Source organism: Oenanthe melanoleuca, chromosome 4 (genome assembly GCF_029582105.1).
Source record: "Oenanthe melanoleuca isolate GR-GAL-2019-014 chromosome 4, OMel1.0, whole genome shotgun sequence".
NCBI lineage: Eukaryota > Metazoa > Chordata > Aves > Passeriformes > Muscicapidae > Oenanthe > Oenanthe melanoleuca.
In genome coordinates, this window is record NC_079337.1 from 17,788,162 (window position 1) to 17,811,398 (window position 23,237).

General features: G+C 36.8%; 1 protein-coding gene across 6 annotated transcripts in view; it reads left to right on the forward strand.

Moving 5' to 3' along the window:
- The window catches only part of CCSER1 (coiled-coil serine rich protein 1), a 592,978-nt gene that overhangs the window by 348,391 nt on the left and 221,350 nt on the right, over positions 1–23,237 (forward strand). For 5 of the 6 annotated variants that reach the window (XM_056489913.1, XM_056489914.1, XM_056489912.1 and 2 more), the window contains one exon: positions 14,899–14,976. In XM_056489913.1, the coding sequence (XP_056345888.1) occupies positions 14,899–14,976 (78 nt within the window). Of the gene's footprint in view, positions 1–14,898; positions 14,977–22,173; positions 22,504–23,237 lie in introns of those variants that run through there. The other variant, XM_056489916.1, reaches the window with a different exon arrangement.

A 23,237-nucleotide genomic window follows, 5' to 3' on the forward strand; every position in this document is an offset into this window, starting at 1 on the left:
ATCTTTGGAACCTAATTCACTGGAATATTTCGTTTGAACTAATGTCTGACTGTACTTGATTTCCCACAGATCCCAAAGCATTTTAAGAAATATGTTTCTACTACCACATTGTTTCACATGTAGAAAATAGTTTCACTGTAGATTACAAGGTCTAGACAACTAATTTTGTGACATTCTGAATTCTATAAATAGTAATATTTGCTCAAGCATACAGGAGGATCTTACTGCTTTTCTCCAGATTTTCCTCAAAGGTTTTTAGTTGGGTATTACTGAAGTATTCTGTCATTGAGCTTGTGACTGAAACATGATATGCTCATGATTTACTTTTGCAAAAGAAATCTAAAGGGTATACATTATTTTGGAGCTTCCTTTTTGGTTGGGGAATGAAGTGATAAGCTGGCAGATTGTAATGACACAGTACACTTGGGGAAATCAGAATTACTGTTCTTTCAGAGTAGCATCCTGAGACTACCACTCAGTAACTATAGGGAACAGAAATTCAGAGATGGATAAAGAAACCACCTGTCTAAAGCAGTCAGCTGAAACACATGAACAGACAGAACAGAGGGGAGTATATGAACTGTGTGACCTGTACTGCAAGGCAATTTGGTGAGAATCATTGATATAGAACATTGAATTTCTGGTGCCTACCTTTCTGAACTGCAAAATGAATGAAAATAGAAGAGGAAAGGGTATGTCAGAGAGAGGTATGGTACATCACATCTCCCTTCCCTTTTGACCTTGGATCTCTCTTTATGTCCAATTTAAAGATTTCCCTGGAAGGAGGCATCAAAGGCAATGCAATTTGGAGCTTTTTTTTTTTTTTTTTTTTTTTTCCTCTGCCTGAGAATGAAGTGCTAAAAATGTATGTTAAATTAAATTCAAAGTCTTAGGGTTTTTCTAGAGTGCAAAGCAGATACTTACACTCTACCAGGTATAACTTCAGTAGTTAAAATTGTTGTAATTCTGGTGTATTATGAGATACATAATCTGCAACATTTCTTTTGGATACTGTAATGAAGTTTTCCATTATTTTTCCCTCCAGCAGTAAAGGCCCAGTGCAGCAATATACTTTTGTGCTGCTGGCACATGCAAAATTTCATTCCATTTGTCTGGGGGCACATCTGTGGCAGAGCACATCTCCTGCAGACTCATACTTAACCAAGTGTGGTGGGCTGACCCTGGCTGGGTGCCAGGTGCCCACCAAAGCTGCTCCATCACTGCCCCTCCTAGGCTGGACAGAGGAGATAAAGTGTAATTAAAGCTTCATGGGCTGAAGTGAGCACAGGGGAGAGATCATGCGCTCATAATTGACAGAGACTTGACTTGCGGAATGTCAGATTAATTTATTGCCAATCAAATCAGGATAAAGACAAATCAAATCTTTACAAAAGCCTTTCACTCACCCCTCCCTCTTCCCAGGCTTAGCTTTGCTCTGGATTTGCTCTAGCCCCTGTGACAGCGTTGCAGGGGACAGGGAATGGGGTTGTGCTCAGTTCATTACAAACTGTGTCTGCAACTCCTTGCTTGTCATGGGGAAGCTTCATCACACTCTTGCCCTGCTCCAGCATCAGGTCCCTCCCACAGGGGACAGCTTTCCACCAACTTTTTTCATCATAGGTCCTTCCCTTGAGCAGCACACATCCCTTCCATGGGGCCCAGACTCAGGAAGAGACTGTTCCAGGTCAGTGTCCCATGGGGTCTCAGGTCCTGCCAGCAGACCTGCTCTAGTGTGTTCTCCTCTCTCTGTGGAGCCACAGGTCCTGCTGAGAGTCTCTCCTCCAAGCACAGGCTTCAGGCAGAGTAGTGGACTCCTTTGCCCATCCACCTGCTCCATCATGGAGTTTTCCACAGGCTGTAGGTGGTTCTCTCTCCACTGTGGTCCTGTGGCAAGGGCACAGCTGCTTCACTATAGGCTTCACCTCAGGCTGCAGGGGAATCTCTGTTCCAGTGTCTGGAGCCCCTCCTCTCCTTCCTCACTGACTTTGGGGTCTGTGCATAAGCATATATTTAGTGGAAGTTTATAAAAAATGTATTATTCTTTTTCCACTTTGAACCCTTTAAGGTCAGCATGCAGCACGGGGCTCTGTTTTTTCCTGCCTGATAAGGAATCAATATCAACTAGCTTCTAGGAAAAGATCTAGAAAAGATTCCATTTCATTAAAAGCATTCTTACCTGTCTCTGATGAAGCCCAATATGGTAAATGTGTCAGCTCTGGGGAAAACAAATTAATGAAAAGAGTGGTCTTGGTTTCTCTTCTGAGAAATGGTAGTGCAGGAGTGTCTATTGAAAAGGGGCACTGGCTGTGTCCTCCACATTGACCTATTTAATGTCCCAGTCAACTCAGTTTTTTTCTATAAAATCTGAGCTGTACAGGCTGTTTTGCTGAAGGCAGAGGAGTGCTGGAAGTGGGTGAGATGTAGGAAAATAGGGTGGTGACTGGAACTGTGCAGTGTGGTGAAGGCTGTGCTGAGAGGATATGCTGCTCAGGATGATTCTGTGGAGTCACAGCTGCACACTCAGCTGTAGCTCCACTGTTGGTTGCAGGCTAACTTTGCTGGAGCTTGGCCAGATGGAGGAACAAAAATATCTCGTGTGAGGCAGTGGTTGGAAGAGGAAGCAGAAAGTGAGGAACATCACCCTGCCCTCTGAAAGGTTCTTAGTCTAGATCCACATTTAGGACATAATATAAAGCAAATATACTCAGTTTGTAAATTATCCTGTTATGGAGAAAACAGGTGCTCTCCTTGCTGGGGAAAAAAAAAATTATATAGAGAATAACAAAGATGTTGTATTTGTAATTTCATGCCTCAGGATGTTCTAATGCCATGAAAGTATCAGATCAAAAAGAACTTTTGCAGTGAAGTGAGCTCCATTTTTTGTCCCCTCTGCAACTCCTTTACTTCTTCAGAAAGATCTTAGAAAAAGGTGGCAGCCCTGGCACTTTAGAAGCCTATTGTTGTGGCTGCCCCTGAACTGAAGTTATTGCAATGGGGAGAGACCTTGGATTTCAGGGTCACATGCATCAGAGACTGAAGTCTAAAGGGAAGAGCAAAGTGTCTCAGTAGCAGAAAAAGAACAAAGGTTATCAGCCATTTCATGGCAAGGAAAGGAAAGTTACAAAGTAAGGAAGGAACAGGTCTACAAGGAGATAACATGAGTGGAAACCAAGGAATACAAGAGATGGTCATGTCAGATCTAGTGCAGGTGAAAAGAGGACTTGAACTCAAATGAATAAAACTGAGAATTTTGTGTCAGAATTTTAGTTTTGTAGTTTTTGAGTCCAGTTCATAACTATCCTGATCATTGATAATGATGAAGCTGCATGTACAGTTTGGAAGGGGCAGGGTGGTGCTGTATTGCTTTTTTTCCTTTTTCCCTGTTTTTTATCAGTGGAATAAAATGTGTTATTGGGTCTCTTCATGAATTACACCAGCCTAAGAAAGCTAAGCTTGAAAAGTACCACCTGAGCTGGTAAGAAACCAGCTGTAGCACTAAGGATGGTTTAATGATTTGAAGTTCTCTTATAACTCCAGTTTTTTATCTCCACTGGCAAATGAATGATTTGCTTGTGTTGTCCTCATTGTGTTTTGTGTAAGTTCTTTGACTCATCTCTGCATGATGTGGTTTCCTTCTGGTTGAGAGTGTGTATAGTGACCTCCACCAGAACCAGTAAATAAACTAAACAAACAACTGATGGAGCATTATGTTCTGAGCAGCAGCTAAAACTTTGCCTATGAATGGGGCTGAGCTGAATATATAGGATCAATTGTCATGAAAGATCTCTGGGGTGCCTCAGGAAAATCACCTAAGGTTAGGATAAAAATGAAATGCACTCAAGAACCGAAAAAAAGGAAATTCACCTGTTAATAATCTTTGCCATAGTCACTGTGGTGGAATTCGAGACTTAGGCTGCCAAAAACCATTAAGTCTTTCACAGGTTGGGTGCAATTTGGGCACTTGAAAAAATAGTTGCTTTGTTTACTTCTGCTTGTATACATATTGTGATGGGAAAGCAAATACTGTCTCTGTAAGTGATGCTAGAAAAACCAGTGTAAACAGAATAAATTGAATATCTCTTCCTAAGAATATTGAACACTGCATCACTTTTCAAGCTTTCCATTCTTGATGCGGAGTGGTGCTTGTAAATAACAAGTCCATTTTTTCTGTAGTATTTCTTAAATACCTAGAAGAAACTGAAAGCTTCAGACAATCAACTTGAGAAATTCCATGGATCTCATGAAAAACTCAGTTAATTTTCCATAGAAAACAAGATACATCTACCATATCTATACTTTTAAAATTATGTTGACTCCAGTAATTCTGTTTTATTTTCTGCTTTTGTATTTCATTTTTTATGCAGTTTGGAAATAGATATGTGACAAGCTTCTGTAAAAGACTCGGGTTCATAGGTATGAGACTTGGTTACCATGAATGGAATAACATGCTATAAATGCTCAAGACATGAAATGTCAAACCTTCTGTGCTTATCAAATAGGCAGCAATATGAACCAGTTTATTCATATACATCTGAGCAGTAAGGTGGTGTAGAGACACAGATTGCTACCCCCAAGGTCTCACAGGTAAATGATTTTGCCAGTAACTTTTGGCTGCACCTTCAAGGGTCTTATAGAGTTTCTTTTCCCCTCCATGTTAATAAAACACCTGTTTCTTTAGCATGTTTGGTAGCTTCCATTAAACTTGAAATTTTGAAAATTGCTAGCTGCCATATGACTCCCGAAGAGTTGTAGGTTAAAATAGGTTGTCTAGATTGCACAGGTGTGTTTTATTATGTCTACACAAAGTATCTTTTAGTTATTAAGAAACAAGGAACAACTGGATAAAAAGCAGAGGAAACCAATTTTCTTGCCCATTGAAACAATATGAGCTTGGGAGTCTGATACTGCAATATTACAAAACAGAGTGGATTTGGGTTAGTTGTTCGAATATGAAATAAGAAAAAATGTACTGGGTCAGTGCAAGGGTTTATCCAGCCCTTCAGCTGTCTGTCTCCAGTGGTGGCCACAGCAGCTGCTTTCAGAAAAGCTGGCATTTGAAGAAATTAAATATTTTCTTCAATGCTCTCCTAGTCCATCACTTTGCAGCTCAAGGGATCTCCTGAACTGCTTTTTACCTGTTTATTTATTAACCCCCAAAGGATTTCTGTTGCTCACTGCTGCAATCCAACTGGACTATGTTTGTAGTTTTATAGCTCCATCTTCTACTGCAGCCATTCACTGCATCTTTCCACCTGCCTAGTTTGAAAGTGCTTTTGTTTCAAAGCTGTCTTTTTTGGTTTACACTTGGTTATCAGAGGGCGTTGCTGGTCTTTGGCCAACAGGATTCATCTCTCTTCTGCATGTGTTGAGAAATGAAACATCTTCCTAGGCAAGACTGGCTTATCTAAAAGCAGCATTTACAAACAAATCCTTTGTTATGATAATAGGCACACACAGTGAGCTCAGACAGCAATGGGACAGCATTATAAAACATTTGTAAAAATTTTAGCAGAACAATTGTTATCAACAACAGTGCCACAATAGACTGATTATGAGACAATAAAGATGGTTTATTTGGTAGAGTGAATTTATGTTACAGTATAAACTGCCTTTTAATGTTTTTCAAGCGCCGTAGATTCACCTTCATCTCTTTTTCACTTCTTATTTTCTGAGGCAAAATGAGAAATTATTCCTCTTTTGTCTGAAAAACACTATAAGAAGTATCAGGGTGTCTCTTTAGACTTGTATAATGTAATTCTCATGTTTTTATGAATATATCATAGTTTCAGTTGTGGTTTCCCCTCTTTGAACAGTTTTATGTGACAGCTGCTTTATGGTCATGATTATAAGTCATCCTTTTTGGTTTGATTGCAGCAGCAATCTGGGGACCATAGCAACGTGTTTTGCTTATGAAATATGTCAGTGGGAAATAAAGGTCTAGTCACCATTTTTTTACATGATGAGAAATTATATTTTAAAAGGAAGAAAAAAATGACAGATCTTTTTTCAGTACTCTTTCCTGAAGATCCTTCTGGAAATAGTAAGAAAAAATCCTATTTCAATTCTTTGTACAACAGTTGCTTTTTTGCATAGCCATTATAGCAAAAACCTGAATGTAATGGTTACTTTCCTTGTACAATATATTACTTGTTATTATCATTTGCAGGCGCTTGGAAAGCTCCAATTTTTATATGATAATGAAAATACTTTGTTACGTATTTTGTTAGTTTCACCAATTGAAGTCAAAATGTCATTGCTAAAATGTTTGACTAAGACCCATCATCCAAATGATTTGCTGTAGAATTTGCAACAGTCTCACAGCTCTCACAAAGTCAAACTCCCATCATTGGGGAAGTTTCTGAATTAATTAAAGACATGTCTGAAATAAGAATAGATTGATATACTCCTCTCTTCTGGATTACTTTGGTACTGTAAAAGTGAAAGAGAATTTTGTTGTCTGGTCACAACTATTCTGCTTAGACAAAGTAGTACAAATCTGCTGAAAATTACTTGTGGGCCTTGCAATACTATTTGGAATACCTGATAATGCATATTAGAGTGTGTTGGTTGTGTGTTAGTGAATTGAATATGATGTGCTTCATACTTAATTTTCAGTGTCTCAGTTGAGGTGACAGGGTAAAAATGGAGGGCATGAATGATGAACCTGAACTCACAGTAAAAAGCTATCTACTTTAATAACATTCCAGTGTCAATTACTGGCAAAAACCATGCTGTGATTTCCCCTGAGAGAAAGTTCACAAAGGGTAAAAGTGCCTTTTGGTCCTTGCTTAAGCAGTTAATTGCCCAGGAAAAAGTCTTTGCAGAGCGAGTGCCTGGTGTAGCGACTGAAGCTTGTTCCTGAGCCATACTGATAAATCCTGTTCTGAGTATGTCTCCTTAGTCTTTCATTGAAGCTCTCTGTTACCCTGTAATTCTCCATGCCTCACTTTCCCATCAAACCCCTACAAACCCTTCTGGGCTCCAAAGTGTTACCTGGGCAGAAGGTGCAGTGCAGCTCTCTGCTGGTTGCCTGTGTGGCTTTCAGGTTGAAGCTCCTGCTGAAGCCCCTTCCCAGCTGAGGCCTTTTTTTATCTGTCCAGACAGTGATTTTCATGGAACTCACTCTGTTACTTGGACCCATTAGTATTGACCACTGTAAAAAAATAATTAGAAGGACAGGCAGCATGATCACTTCCAGCATGTGCATTTGAATATGTCCATTCAGTGGGCTGCACAGAGTGCAGGACAAAAGCAAGTCAAAGAGACATTGTCCTGTTCTGGCCATGACAAACCCAGACTGATGGTTTTGTCCAAAATACCTGCCAAAATTTGTTGAATAATTGACATAATGTCACAGGGAGAACAGCTCAGAGTGACAGCTGTGGGTTGTTCTCAATATTGCTGGGTTTGTTTACAATGATGCAGGGATTATATGTTGTTGGTATCAGTGAATAAAACTGCAGCCTTATTTAGCACAGAGATTGGTCCAGGGATTTGTTGATTTCCATGGTGGCAGCATTTATTTGATTCATGTGATTATTTTTCTCTATTCACTTGACCAACAAATGATCAAAATCTGCCTGCTTCATGCAGTTTCTGCTGGACAGCTTAAAAATGACCCTTTCATTGCCTTTGTACTGTATGCGCCTAATGCTACAATCATGAATCTCATTCCTCAGGACAGCAATCTGTAAAATTGTTTTAAATACATAGCTCTGTGAGGTTTAATTAATGCCAGAAGCCTTCAATAAACAACAGTTGCAATTTGGGCTGTGATGATTTAATGATTCTTGCACTCTGTCTAATGCATGTTCTGTTAAATCTCTGTGTCAAGTGACTGGCACTGACGTGAATCACATCCCACCAATGTCCCTGTGTGCACAGAGGCAAAGGAAACCTCAAACCAACTGAAATATTTGACAGGCAATGCATGTAAATATCTCCTCTTAGAGGTTTAAAGGGTGTTAGCATTTTACATGGTAGGTAGGGAAGAAAAACTTAAAAAGTTAATTAATGCCTTTGATAATTTCACAAGTTAATGAAACAGCTTTCCCAAGCAAAACCTTCTATGTTTTGCAGAATCATCTGTTAGTAATGGTTCAGGATAATGCTGTTACTTTGTATTGTATTTGTTTGAGTTTTTCCTTTGATGAACAGTGATAGTCACAAAAAAAAAAAAAAAAAAAAAGAAATTACAAAAAAAAAAAACCTCAAAAACTCCAGCCCTTCCAAAACAGATGTTTTGGACAGACTGAAATTCTGCTTGTGTATCCATGCAGAACCTGGCAGCACTGAAAGTCATGTACACCATAAAAGTGATAAATGTGGTTGCTCTGAAAAGGGATAAAGGAAGAAAAACCCAAAATTTATAAATGGTGTTTGCTTTTTAACTAAATTTAGTAGGTTTGTGTCCATTTACATGTTAGCTTTGTGTGTGTGTGTGTGTCAGCACAACTCTGCCAGTTGAATCATGAGCATACCACCTAGAGGTGATGTTGTAGCAGTATTTTTCAGTGAAAGCAGAAGGGCAGGAATAATCTGTCTAAGCCATTTTTTCCTACTCCAGGTTCTTAGGGAGATCATGCTAGACTGTGAGAAAGGTACTGTGTTACCCCTATGGGACAAATACTTGAAATAAATATGTTGATATCCTCCTTCAAGAAGTACAGTTTTCTAAGTTGCAGTTATTTCTGAAAAACTTAAGCATGAGTTTGCAAGCAGTTTAATTAGAGAGTTTGTCTCATCTCCATTTTCAGCTAGTAAACATAAGAAAAGCAGAACTTAAGTGGATTTAAATTTGCTTATATTTGATGATCAAGTACTTCAAAGATGTTGGGGTCAAAAATTGATGTGTATAAAGCCAGTAAATTGTTTCATATCTTAAGAGGGCCTATTTAATACTGTTCAGATAAGTAAATGAGAGCACTAATTGAAGAGAATTCCACTGCCATATCTGTGATGTCCATTTGGATAAAAATGCTGTGCAAAAATACTGTGAATCAATGGTGTGCAGGCTGGGTCTTGGAACTGAATGTGGAACTCTTCTTTGCAGTAATCTTCCAATTCTGTGTTGTGATGAATACTCCTCTGTTGTGGGCTCTGAGAAGGCAAATGTGCCCAGAAATTCTAGCTAAAGTGAATGTGTTGAATTTAATGGAATGAGGAAGTCTACTTTTCCAGGGCATGAGATCATATAGAGACTTCATATTTATGCAGCACTCCATAACTCTTCATGTGGGTTCGCATGACCTTGAAAAATAAATCACTTATTGACTATTTTTCTTCAAATATTTGTGGGATGATCAAGTCAATAGCGCTAATGTGGGGGGGTTTTTTTGTGTTTTGCTTAGGCTTTTGCTGTGTTTTGTGTTAGGTTTAGTGTCCCAGTATGACCATTTCTGAGCTGTCAAACTGGGGTAATACTGTCTCCTCATCTTGCCTGTCGGGTACTTTATGTCTTGGGATTTGTCTTTATTTGTTTAGCTGGTTCTATAAGTCTGTCTAGCAGTGATAACCCAAGGATATATGGGTTGAAAGAGATGCTCTTCTCTATTGGATGAACTAGTATAAGATTTAATAAATCTTCTTGGACATCTGGGTGTAACCACAATACAAATTAAAACTAACAACAATGCTTATTAAAGGTTCAACACTATTTGTAGAGATAATTTCTACATGAACTCCTGTGCTTGATGTGTCAGCCTTTTGAAGGATTATGGCTGCACAGCTGCTTGTTTTTCCTTTCCTTCCAATAACTTTCTCAGGTCTTGGTTTTTGTTTTTGTTGTTGGGGTGTTAAGACTGGCAACACTTGTTATGGCCATATTGTTCACAGTGTGTGACCATATAAATTTTTTATTGCATTGCATTATTCAAAGTATGCATGGCCATGTCTGGGCCATATGTGAGTATGTGATCTGTGATTTGATTTTTTTTTTTTTTTAATAGATATGATCGCTAGAAAAAGTTCCTCTATTTTTTTAGTAACGTTTTTAAGTAGATGTATATCTAAAAGTAGCCATGGGAACCATAATCAGTAAGGAACTTGCTATTCAGATTTACTGAATGAATGATAGAAATAAACAATATACAGGTATTGCTTTAAAATAAATTCTATTAGCAATTTAGCATTCATTTGATACAACAGATAAAACAGTAAATAATTAATAAAAATACATCTATTGTCAAGAAATTCTCCTGATCCAAGAAATGCAATGGGGTGTTTTTTTCACATGGAATAAACAGATACTTCCCACTCTTTAATGCTATATTTTTAAGCATCTTCCCAGGATGCTTTTGAAAAATAACTTTAAAACTGTGGTATATTTGCAAAATCCTTATTCTGAAATTCTGATATGGTCTTGCATACCTATAAACATTTATTTTTAATTTTACAGCACATACACGAGTGGTAATGGCAATTTTTAGAGTTCAGCACTGTCCAGTCAAAGAGATGAGTCAGAAGATACCATTTTTTAAGACTGTTTTCCTGTCTCTGACATTTGTCAGCTCTGTGGACTAGGATATTCATTTTTTGTGTGTTTTCTCTTTCTGATTAGATAGACTGGGCTCTCAAAGTTTGGAGTCATCTTTTATTGGTAAGGTCATACAGCACTCAGCAAAGAAAAGGAGCTTTTATATTGCAGAACTTGGGGATGAAAAGTTTAAGACAATACTTGGGATTATAAGGATTTCAAAACTTAGAACAGTAATAGCCCTCTCTGGTTAGGGTCTAGTAAATCTTTGCAGTTCTGTGAGTTAGCTGGCATGTCTACAGCAGGACTTGTAACTCTGTCAGAGATTTTAAATCTTGCTAAATATTGTTGGTCTTCAAAGACCTATTATGAAGTGATCACATATTTAGAAACTGTGTTTCATTAGATGTGTTCAGAGTTGGCAGTAACTAATTACTGACTGCAAACTGCTTGGAGACAGACTTGTCTTAGCCTTTCTTGATTCATACCTGGATATTGTGTTCTGATAGAAGTCAAAGCAGAAGGTGTGCTGTCTTTCATTCCAGATGCCATATTTACCATATGCATAGATTTGCCTTGTGTTTTACAAGTGGCCCATAATGTAAAAACCGAAAAATATTTTGGTTTGTGTAAGAGTCCTGTGTGAAAGCAATGAAATGTTCTCTGAAATTCCGTGTGGTTTTGGTGTTTGTTGTTTACAGTGATTTGACAGAACTATAATCCTCAGTGAAACCTCCATTTGTGCATGCTTGGATGCATTCCCACTGAGTTTTCTCATGTTTTTCTCCCAATCAATGGCATAGTCCCCTTGGGGATGGTCACACCTGTTTTTCACTGTAATTCTAGAGTAATACCTCTAAATTTGTTGTGGCTATTTAGCACCTCAGTTCTTAGTACATTTATGTGTGGATAGCTGAACCAAGCTGTAGCTGTTTTCTCATGCTGTGCTCAAGAAACAGCTGGGGTTTTTGCTGGGCTTCACAAAGTGTTTCACAATGTGATGTGACTCAGCTGTACTGCAGCTGATAGCTGGAGCTGTGCTGTATATGATGTTTTCTTCCCAAACTGAGACTCAAACCAATAGAGACTCAATTTCTATGGAAATAGCTGTCATAAAGTCAATTCTGTAGCTCATTGTAGTCTGTAAATTAAGTAGAATAGATGGTGGAAAGCAGGTTTTTTCCTACTTGTTATCCCTTTGCTCTCTGCCTAACTGCTGCTGTTGATTAAGTTTAATCCCAAAGCACATCAGAATTAAAAGACTTTACATTTCTATAAGTCTTCTGAAGAACAGGTTTTTCGCCCCAGTTCTGTGGTGAACATTAAGTTGTTATTCACAGTGGGGCTCATGCCTGAAGCAAGGGAAACAATCACATGTAGGTTGTGAATCTGACTGCAGTGTTGGTGGCTATTGGAGGCTGTTCTGGATGTATGCTGAGACAAAACACCACATTTGCCTTCACAAGGTTTTAGAACAATCTGTAAAGTCAATAGGAGACAGAGGCAAAAAGTTAACTTAGGAGATTTTATATTTTTTAATCTAAGTAACAATAAAGAAAAAAATAAGAAAAATAAATTAATATGCCATCAACCAGACAACATACATTCCTTAGGGATGAAAGCCACAGCTGTACTGGACACTAGAGTTTTGATTCCTTCAAAACACCTGGGGCAGTAAGTTTTGCTGTTTGATTTAATATGACCATTCAAAGTAATTTTCAAGCATTCTCTTTTTGGAATTTGCAATTAAACAAAGCACCACAAGTGGTCACCATGGTGTCACTGGTAGGGAATGGGATAAGAAAACAGTCACAAAAAATAACTTGGATGTGTTCACAGTCAAAGCTGTGAAAATTGTTTTGATACTCTTCTATTTGGAGAAGGAATGTTTTAGACAGCCAGTGTCATGTTTCAAGATGTATCAACCCTTACTGACTCCCTAAATCTAAGGAACTGATTCTACTTTTTTCCTGCTATCTGCCTTTCACTTGTGAAGACTTAAGTTCTTTTCTTTATCTTACATTTCTTACTTTTTATCTTACATTTCACTTTTCTATTTTATTTGTAATATTTCTACTTGAATCAGTTATCAGCTGATGCCTGTTGTCTTCCTAAATCAGAAACATTTGGTGACTTATTACAAACATAGTAATAAAATAGTAAGTATTCAAACCATGACATTCTTGTACCAGAGCTACTTTGAGATATAAACTATGTGTGAACTTATTCCTATATGAAGAAATAGACAGGAACATGATCTTTTTTGTTCATGGTCTAATACTTTCGCTATGGCTGTTGAAATGCCACAGTCAGTATTCTCAAAGCAACTGCAATGATAGAAAAATGTTCCTCCCGTGTAGTTTTTCTCTCTTTCCCCTGGGAACACACACAGGTACTTCAGAGAGAGGGGTGCAATGAATGTGCCTGGCAATGTTGCTGTTAAAACAGCCAATAGCTCTTCCTGCCTTTTCACTAATTAGGATGAACCTAGGGAATAAAAGTTTTTCATGTTCTTATCCGTTCACCTACAGATGTACTTCTGTGCTGTTTATTTTAATAAGAGGCAATAACACACAGAATGGTAAGAAAATGTGCTCATTAATGCTCTCTCTTTTAAAAAGTCACTTAGAAGTACTTTGGCTGATTCTAAAAGTATTTTTAAAATAAATTATTTGGTCCCTTCTTGGTCTTTAGAGAGGCAAAGGTACCTATTTTGTAAAGAAAAAAGATAAGGAAAAATCTATCTGCAGTCTTTTTACTACATAAGGTCTTAGAGAAGGGGGAGTTTAACTCCTCTCAGATACAGAGAGAAAGGGCAGAAAGCAGAACTGGGTCACATATGGAAAAAGTCAATAATTATTCAATTTCACTAGGAAGTCTCTGAAAGAAGGTAATTTTTGTCTTTTAAAATGACAAGAAGGTCTCAAGGAAGTTTCAGGACTTGAAAAAACTTGAAAAATTGCTTTAAACTGTTAACTTATAGTAGTAATCATCCCTAGGAGTAATGCTGTGAGGGTGGTAGAAGGCTGCTGTGGGAATAGATGTCCAGGTTACTGACTTCTTTGTTATGAATCAATGTTAAGGTGTGCTGCCTGGCTTGTAAAGATCTTTCATTTTCTATTTTTCTATACTTGAGAAAAAAATAAAAGGGTTTTAGTTTCTGACTGATAGTAGGTATATCATAATGTCTGTTTTTTAAACATGTAAAAGTACTCTGGACTAGTGGACTAGTAAATTCAGACCTCAAGAGGACAAACCACTTCTATCAGAACTAGGATTTCCTTTTCTATGAATTCAATTTTAACATGGTTTGTTACATCAGCAGATTTGGGCTCAAGTGTTTCATGCAAGTGAAGAGATCAGTCTGAATTCTGTTTTCCCCCAGCCCTTATTTGAAGAGTTGAAATACTGGAGATAGGATCACTGAGGGGTTGACATCTTTCTGCTGTTTACTCAATGTAACTCATAGCTTGTGTTGAATCAAAGAATATGATAACTTGGATTCAATTAACTTGAATTTCAATTTAAATGAATTCTGCTTTATTGTGATACATACCTGTTAGTAGCATTCAATTATATTTTGTAGATCTTGAGGAATCTGAGTTCAAGGTAAGTATTTTTTTATGGATATGTTTGAAAAATAAAACTGAATCAGTAAGCAGGAAAACATAAATCAATGCAGTAAAGAACTTTGCATTCTCCTTCCCCTCCTGTGTGCCTTTTCCTGCCTTACCCCACATATTTACAGTTTTTTTATTGGATACCTTCTCCTGGAAACTAAAATAATATGCTCAAGGATGAGGATCAGCAAGCTGAGTGATCAGTTTCAAATGGCATATCAGAATCTGGGTTTTTTTGTGTCAAAGCAGCCAGATATCTTTGTTCAAGCCTGTTCAGAGATTCCATACCACATTTCCAAGAATTATTACAGTATAGAGGGCCAAAGATGGGAAAAGCAGAAACCGATGCAATACTCAAGAAATGCTTAGGATTTGCTAACATGTTTGCATTAGGGGAGGGCAGAAGTCATCTCAGGCCTGTGATCTGCAAGTTTGCATATGCTTTAATGTTTAAAAAAAAAACAGAACTAAATTATTTCTTTACTAGAATGGTGCTGGTGTTTGCTGGAGTCCCTGCAGCTGCTCAGTGCTTTGTACCCTTCTGCCTCAGTGACATCCTTCTTGTGGGCCCAGCTGTACCATAGAGTTGGACTATCTGAGTCTACCCTCTGTATAAGAGAAAAGGAAGTTTATAAAAGCATATAATTGGAAGAAAATAAACCTCCCAGTATAAATAGGGCCATAATAAATCTGGTTTTTTACCAGCTGTCCATGCATGAATTTTGAATTTTTCTGGTTGTCTGGAGCTGCGAAGCCCAGTGAGGAAAACATGACTCACCTATGCAATGTTATTTTGTTTTACAGGAAAAGGCTCAGTGCTTTCAAAAGGCTCTTGCTTCCCAAGCAGATAAATCCACACAGACAGAACTTGTAGGCCATGATGTAAGTAGCTGTATCAAACAGTAATTTTTATCATCTTTGTGGGTGTTCTGTCAGCTGATTTGCCTTTGCTGTTGTTGTGTCCATGCATGGATTTGGTGATTCTAAAGTACCTTCAGAAACATGAGAAGATAATTGCAACTACCTGCCAGCACACAAATGCCCTATTAATTTTAGTCTTTATGAGGAGCTGATAATTTGCATAAATGAATGTGGATGGCATGTATTAATGTTTTGTAATTTTTTTTCAGGGTTTATTTGCACACTTAGTGACAGTTAATGGGGTTATTATGTTTAGAATTGTAATATGCTGTCCAAACAAGATTTGAAATTTTAAAGATAATGGAATAAGTACAGTCTTGCCAAGTGATGTTAAAATTCTGTTTCCTAAAGAGCATCTGTCAGAATTTCTCGTAGAATGTGTATTGATAGTATGTATCCTCATGCAGGAACACAGTCAAGGAAGATTCCATAACTGTAGAAATATTATTTCCCCAGTTCTTCTCATGGAAAATATTCTGTCTGTGTGGGATGTTGCTTGAATACGTGTAAGAGATTCTTATGCTTCCATGAGCCTCTTGAATAATCTGTGATTAGGGATGCTCCTGTGTGGAATATCTAGCATGGTTCTATTCTGTGATTTGTGCAAAGTCTAATGATAATCCTTAAAAACTGTTCTGCAAAGTAGTGCTATAGTTGTGCATTGCTATAGATCAACATGCTGGTTCAAATTTATGGTAAGACCTCTGGAGTTAAAGCAGGCTTTGAAACCTTCCTTTTGGTTTTGTGTCAGTGGAGTATTAAAGTTTTGTCTTCTGAGGATAGAAACATCAAAATTTCCTGTTTTATGGAAAGTTTTATGTGCACAAACTTCTTTTTTGTGGGTTACTAAACATGAACCCTTATGTTCTACTGTGTCTGTCAAGTCATGTCTCGTGGAATTCACTGAAACTCTGAGGTGTCTATATGTTAACTGCTGAAAAATCCAGAATAGTCAAAAAATATTTAAAAACATTTTTCTATATTGAAATACTATATCCACTCCTTCTGTGACCAATTATCCTTCACAATAGTTTCTTATACATTAGATTTTAAATAAAATTCTTCCACTGAAAATGGCAACAGGAATATGTAAAGATTGGGGGGTTATGTTTTGGTGTTATTTATTTTTGGGTTATTTTTTATTTTGCTAGGTTATTTTTTTCTTTTAAGCAGATGTGACTTATGCATTTGGTTGTTTTCTCCCAAATCAAATATATGCTGCAGGGATTCATGCTGTTAGCAGATTATATCTTTTTTTCCCTTTTCCAGTCTGTGTTCCCTTGGAGTCTGGTAGGAGGTAAAAAATAACATTAGAACCTCCTCTCCCAAACAGGTACAGTTTCCTGGCTGAGGTTTGAGTGTTAACTGTCATAACAACAGCAATAATGTAAATAAATCCTTTTCATTAGTATCATTCTCGTCAATTAGTGGAAGGTATTTTTCAGACTTCCTTGGTAAAATTCCTACCTTGTCATGATTGCAATAATGTATTATTTCATACAGGCTGTTGCAATGCAAGAATATAAGGAAATGTAGAATGTTTTTCTATGGAATAATGCTTCAGCTGTATTTATGTGGTACAGAGTTCTTGTGAAAATTCTGTTGCAAGGGATTTACAGCAGATAAATTTGAATGAATTTACAGAAATAACTCAAGCCTTCTATGATCACAATGAGGGGAACTCATTGAGGAGGAATGTGCAAATAAATAATGTTAACACTTTTTGTAATATTGTTTAAACTTTTTGCTCTTTTATTTATCATATTGTGCAGCTTTTCTGTGAAGGGTAGTTATTAATACTTGGTTCAACTGTTTCTGTTGAATCCAAGTGGCAATTACATTTACATTCTTTGCTTTTGCATGAGGTTTTTAAAGAGCAAGTTGTCACTGTGGCAAGTAGTATCTGTACATCATTTTATTCAGGATGTCAGTAATGTGTACAACTACAAGAATTTTGTGCTAATATGAAATTCGATTAAATAGAAAACTACAAAGCTGATCAGAGAATACAAGATGTATTTTTCACCCCATTAGTCACACATTCTGAGAATAGTATGCATTGAACACTCCAGATCTGGTTTAAGAGGTAAGCAGAAAATTTAACTTCATTTCATCATTAAAATTTTGCTGCTTTAATTTTAAAAACCAAACATCACCACCAACAGCAACAACAAGAAAACAAACCACCTTCACATTTTTATTTTTTCATAATTTAATATTAGAAGCTAATAATAGTTGGATAAAAGTTCTACCAGGAATTTACATAGCTTTATTTCATAAATGGAGTACAAATATTGATACACACTACATAGTGTAATAATTCAGAAATGCTTAAGACAGTGCCTCTATGAGTGGTTTGGTTTATGTTCTCATATATTCATTTGTTCCATTGTGTAATCTTAAAAGTTACTTGTTTTGCAGTTAAAAAAAACTGAGACAGGTTAGTCCCAAAAATTAAGTACTGTTTGGGCTTTCTTTTTTTATTTCTGGACATCTCCAGTAGTTAAGAGAGTTCTTTAGCCTTGGAGTTCATTTAGGTGCATCATTAAAAGTAAATAGAAGTTCTGACTTTGGCTTAGATGAGGAATTAATCCTTTTGTCCATAGGATGTGCAATAATGAAAAAAAAGCTGGAGGCGAATCTATATTTAGGAAGGAATGGGTGCAGAAGGAGGAAATGCAGTGTTCCAAAGAAAGAAAATGTTCCTCTTTATGTGGACTGCTCTGAAAAAGCATAAACAGTGTTGAATGAGTGTTTTGGATAAGTGTGTGAGCAGCTTCCAGAATGGAAGTTGTTATAGTGTATTTTATGTTAGCAGCTGTGGCATAATTACAGTCGAAATCTGATTGTCAAGGTGATCAGTAAAGCTTGGGTGATGCCATCTCCTGCAATACCTTCGAATTGTTGGATTATACTTCTGATAGATCTCTGATTTTTTTTTTTCCCCATACAGCACACAGAGATTTTTCAGCAGAAATTGCTTTACAGTACTGTTTCAGTAAGGAAGTAGAAGATAAAGTCTGTAGCAGTAAAGATAATATTTTTCATAAAAATTTGTTTGAACGGGAAAGTAAACTGTTTAATGTCTTAAAATAATTTCTGAAAAGGATGAAAGAGGGTCTTGCATGATGAGAAATGCTACAGTGTCCTTAAATGGTGAACATTATAACTTTGCTACTTCAGGAAATGGAAAGTAAAATATCAACACAACTACTGTATGTATTCCAGGGAAGACATTAGAAGGGACTCAGGGTTTCTATAACAGCTGGTTGCTTTCTAGTGTAGCACATCAAGGGACCTTCATCTTAAGATAGTCCTTAATTTATTCTCTTTTCCAGTATGTTTACTTAGAATCATTTAGATCATGTTGGGAGTCTTGCAGAAAGAGCCATGTGCACAACAGATTGATGTTGAGGTTGCTAAATAATAAATTATTAACGTGTCTTCAGTAATCAATGCCAGTTTTATCTCCTTCACCTTCCTGTTCTTGCAAAGTTTTCTTTTATTGAGAGATCAAGGAATAATTTCTTTCATGTTGGTCAGGTTACTGAAATGGACTGGAAGAGGAATAGATGCAGTCAGCTGGCACTGGGGTGATTACAAGATGATGTCAAGGGATACAAATCTAATAATGGCTGCCAGCAAAATAGGTAGTCCAAAGTATGCAGGCATCACACAAGCACTCTGCAGCATGTGCCACTGCTGATTAGTTTTCATTAAAATGTCTCAAAACAGAATTAAATAATCACAGGACAATTATTATTTCTGTCACCAAGGGAAGAACAACTCAGCACCACTCCGTCAATCTTTATCAGCCTTTGGATTAAAGGAGTTTGTATTTAATTTTATTCTCCACAAAGTAGAAATTCCTAAGAGCTGACACAATTTCTGCAGTATCTTTTCTGTGTTTGCCTTCTGCTGATGTAACAGATTTCTGATCTCAGAACTGCTATTCTGTTTGTTGTTTTTCATACTGAGAGTAAAACTGATGTAAACAGGTTTTGGACTGGTCCTACACTCATTCCCCATTTAATGAGCATTCTTTCCAGTGCAGTGATCCTTACATTTTGTATGATGCTTCTGATGTCTTAGACAACAAACTTGTGTACTGCTGCTGTCAATCTGCTGCAGTTTGGTTTGCACAGCTACAGCAAAAAATTCCCTTTCTTTGGTGATCACCAGCACTGTGTTTACAATGGTGCTGTGAGACAGATAAGAAGGCACTGACTTTTATCACCTGTACAATCTGCAATATTAAAATCCATACTGTTACATATTTTCGGGTCTTTGTTTTGTATATTGTTATGCATTACCTTGGACAGCATGTCTCCCTTAACTTCTCAAAACCTGGGCACTGCCTTCTGCAGAGCCTCTGTGTTTGATTAGGAGGTAGTGGAAGACACAGAGGTGGGTGCTGTAATTTCCCCTCCACCTGCTGTGCTCCTGTTCCTCCCAGCAGCCAGCCAGCAGGGATTATGGATACTGTAAAGGGACTGCATTGCATTGTGTCCTCTCCTTCAGGCAGGCAGGGGAACAGAATACTGAAGTACCTGAGCCTCTTGACCTTTCTGGTCTAATTTAAATATGTTCCTGCCCAAAGTACTGTGTAGTTTGTTACAGTATGGAGTGAGTTGTATTTTGCCACCTAAACTGGAAAATACATCTGACTTCTGCCTCCACTCCTTCACTTGCAGATTTATGTCAATCTTCTGTTGTAGTTTACTACTAGGTTATTTTTCTCCATTTATTTATTTTGTCTCTGAGTTTGTTATCTAATTTATACTGGGAAATAATACAAACTTGTGCATAATCTACCTTTCTCTAATGCAAATTTTTTAAAAAAAAATACCTTTAGAAATCAAAGCAGCCATTAATCACTTCAGTATTTGCTTTGATTATATGTCTGTGTACCTATTAATATCTGGATATCCAAGTTGTTCTTGATATGTTACATACTTTCCTACAACTTTCTTTAGCATTCATTTTCTCTCTTTCTCAATTCCAACTTCCATTTTTTACTATACAACTTCAAAATACCATTTCAAAAATCTATGTTTATTAGGGTGTGTTATGTGTGCAAATTATCAAACTTTGATGATGTCAAACTAGGATAGTACTTCTTTTGGTTTTAATGATTATCTTCCACCAACCCTTATGAAGCACATTGCTTCACCATCAAACCCCTACATGATGTTTGAATTTCATTTAACCACAAGTCATGAACAGGAATGAATTGTTGCACCTGCTTGTGACAGGGAAAAACAATTCAAGTTACTGGGGCCAGATTCATATGGAGGATAAATGCTTGTGCTGAGGGTTTGGTGTTTGTGGTGCTATATGAAAAGTGGTAACAATCTTTCACATAAACTTCAGCAGTAAATGGGTTCTGGAACAGAAACTGAAGTGTGCCATATGAAAAAGACAGTTTCATTCTGTGGCTGATTATCAGCAGGGCATTCTGCATTTAATTTTGCCATCTCTAGGAGTAAAGAGCAATGAAATTTGCATTCTGCAGTGATACTTAATTGGTATGAATGATCTTCAGTTTTGATTTTTGGCATGCATAAGTTGCTTCTGGATGTTTGTATAGATAAGCTCTATGCTGTTTAAATATTTGTAGTAATATGATGATGATATTATAACTGAGTTTCCTCACAGATTTGAAATTAATACAGTACTAGTAGTCTCTGGATCTTTAAAAAACATTGTTTTCCTTTAATATAATTGTCAATTGCAGTGAAATGTTTTTGTTGCCTCTGACGTTTTAAATCTCTATTTATTCTACATTTTTCTGTCATAACCTTCTGTCTTTGTATCTGCAGCTATGCTGCTGCTATCTTGCTTTGAAAGTGCAATAAAGTACGAAGTACTTTGAAGTACTTGCCAAACTTACTGATTTTTTGCTTAGATTCTTGGGGTGGGGGAGAGGAATAAGTAGAGAAGCAAAGAAAGCTGTTTAGATATTCATAATTTTTCATCCTAGAAGTTTTGTTGGGTTCAAACATCATTCTTCCCACTTTTTCTGCTTTAGCTCTATCACTGTCTCCTTAGATTTCTCCAGAAGTTCTTTTTTTCACTTAAATATATCCACCTAGACTTTTTGTCTCATTGCTTACTCTAATTTTTGTGCTGTATTTACAAGTATGACTTACCAAAATTTAGTTGCAGTAGTGTATTTTCAACATGTTCTAGTTGTATTATTTCAATGTTAAAGTTGCTACCAAGCAGTTATGACTACTTTCAGTAGGAACTAAGTGAGCAGCTACCCCTAGAATTAATAGCATGCTCTTACTGGATCCACTCTGACCTGTTACATTAAGGATAGAAAGAAGTAGGACACTGACAAACAGGATATTTGAATAGGTTTATTTGATTGAAATAGAAAAGCTGTCTACCAGATTATACCTTGCTGACTCTGTTCGTGCATTATGTTGAATACTAGCAGTGTCTTACTTGTAAGGGCAGAAAATAGCAGCACTAAACCTTTTGAATATTGTTCAAAAGAATAAACTGGGAATTTAGTAAAATCCACTCAATAACAATTAAAAATTCTAAGAAATAGTAGCATTTTTCAATAGGCCTTGAGTATATTTTCTTAAAAAGGAGAGAAATTTGATTTCACCTTGAAGAAAAGATCAACAAACAAAATTGAGAAATGAGGCATGGATAACCACTGCATTATAAGCAATGTGTATGGGTTTTGCTACATTAGTGCACTTAAGGTGACTGCTTTTTATTACAGTATGATCTACTTACACAGCTTTATTGCAATGTGGAAATGTTTTACTGTTGTGTGCATGTTGCATGTAGATTTCCTCTGTTAACACAGTTCAGTCTGGTGACCTTTTTCCAGTAAAAACATGGCATTAGTTGTACATTAGAGTTTTCTGACTAGAATGATGTCGTGCACAAGCTGACCAGTCATATTCCTGATTTTCTCTCCATTGTCATTTAATTCATTGTTGTGTTGATCATTAGTGTGAAAGAAGTTTTATTATTATGTGCTGTCTGCATGACTGCATAGAGCAGAAACAGTCATTTTTCATTTACTTTGTGTTGCCATCAGACCATGCATCACTAAGATTTCATTTAATTTCATTTCTTTTTTCTTTTCTTTCTTTTTTTTTTTTTTGTTTGTTTGTTTGTTTGTTTTTAAAGGCCCTGTGGAACTCTCCATGTTCTGAAGGCTTAGTTTACAAGCCAATCAGCATCTCATTGGTTCCATCATTATTAAATTAAAAAGCAACATCTGGACACTCTGCACTTATGGATATAATTAAATACTGCTGTATATGAAATGAGCTGCACGTTACCATTGCTGGCAAAATTCTACTGCTTAAGAAAATATTTGTATTACAAACAGCCAAACATCACTTTTTTGGCAATATCTTCATTATTAAGTGTATCTATGAATAAATTATTAGTAAGCTATGACAAAGTTATTATTTGAAATAAAAATTATTCTTACCATTTTGTGCCTTTAGTCATCCATTGGTGATTCATTGCTAGTAACAAAATGTAAGAACATCCTTCAGTCATTCTTGTCTCTTGAGATTGAAAAAATATGTCTTCAAATCTGGAAACCTGAGGAAACCCATTATCTTTTAAAACCTGTATTTTTCCTTTTCCAATAATAATGCTATTGCACTGACTGTGAATACAAGGTCAGGACCTTTCAATACATGGTCTATCTGATAAATGTTCCTAATCATGTACATAATTTTTATGTGGCATTCAAGAAACATTTCTGTAGGGTATTTGGTAAGCTTTTGGAAGGCCAGAATTTACCCAGCTTTATCCCAGAAAACAGAACAGCTGATCCTAAAAACCTAGACTCTGATTTTTTAATCCATTAGAATCATAGCTTTACTTTTTGTGAAATTTTCCTGTGGCTTCTAAGAGACATTGCTAAGAGAGCATCACTGGGGGCAAAGTAAACATTTTGTTTGTGTTTGCTGATCATGACTGTGCTGTTTGAGTGGATTGTGGTTGTTGTGTTGGTGTTGGTGGGTGGGGAAGGGCAATTCCAAATTCAGGTGAGAAAGAAACCAATGATGTTCACCACTGTCAGTTGTAACCTTACCCAGGAAGGACTTCATTCTCTAGGATGTGCTCTACACCCACCTTTACCAGGTAAGAAAAGAAGGTGGTTGTGCCAGCAGTATTCCTTAGCCTTTTCTCTTAATAAATTTTCTTACTAGCAAGAAAAAATTCTTCAATCT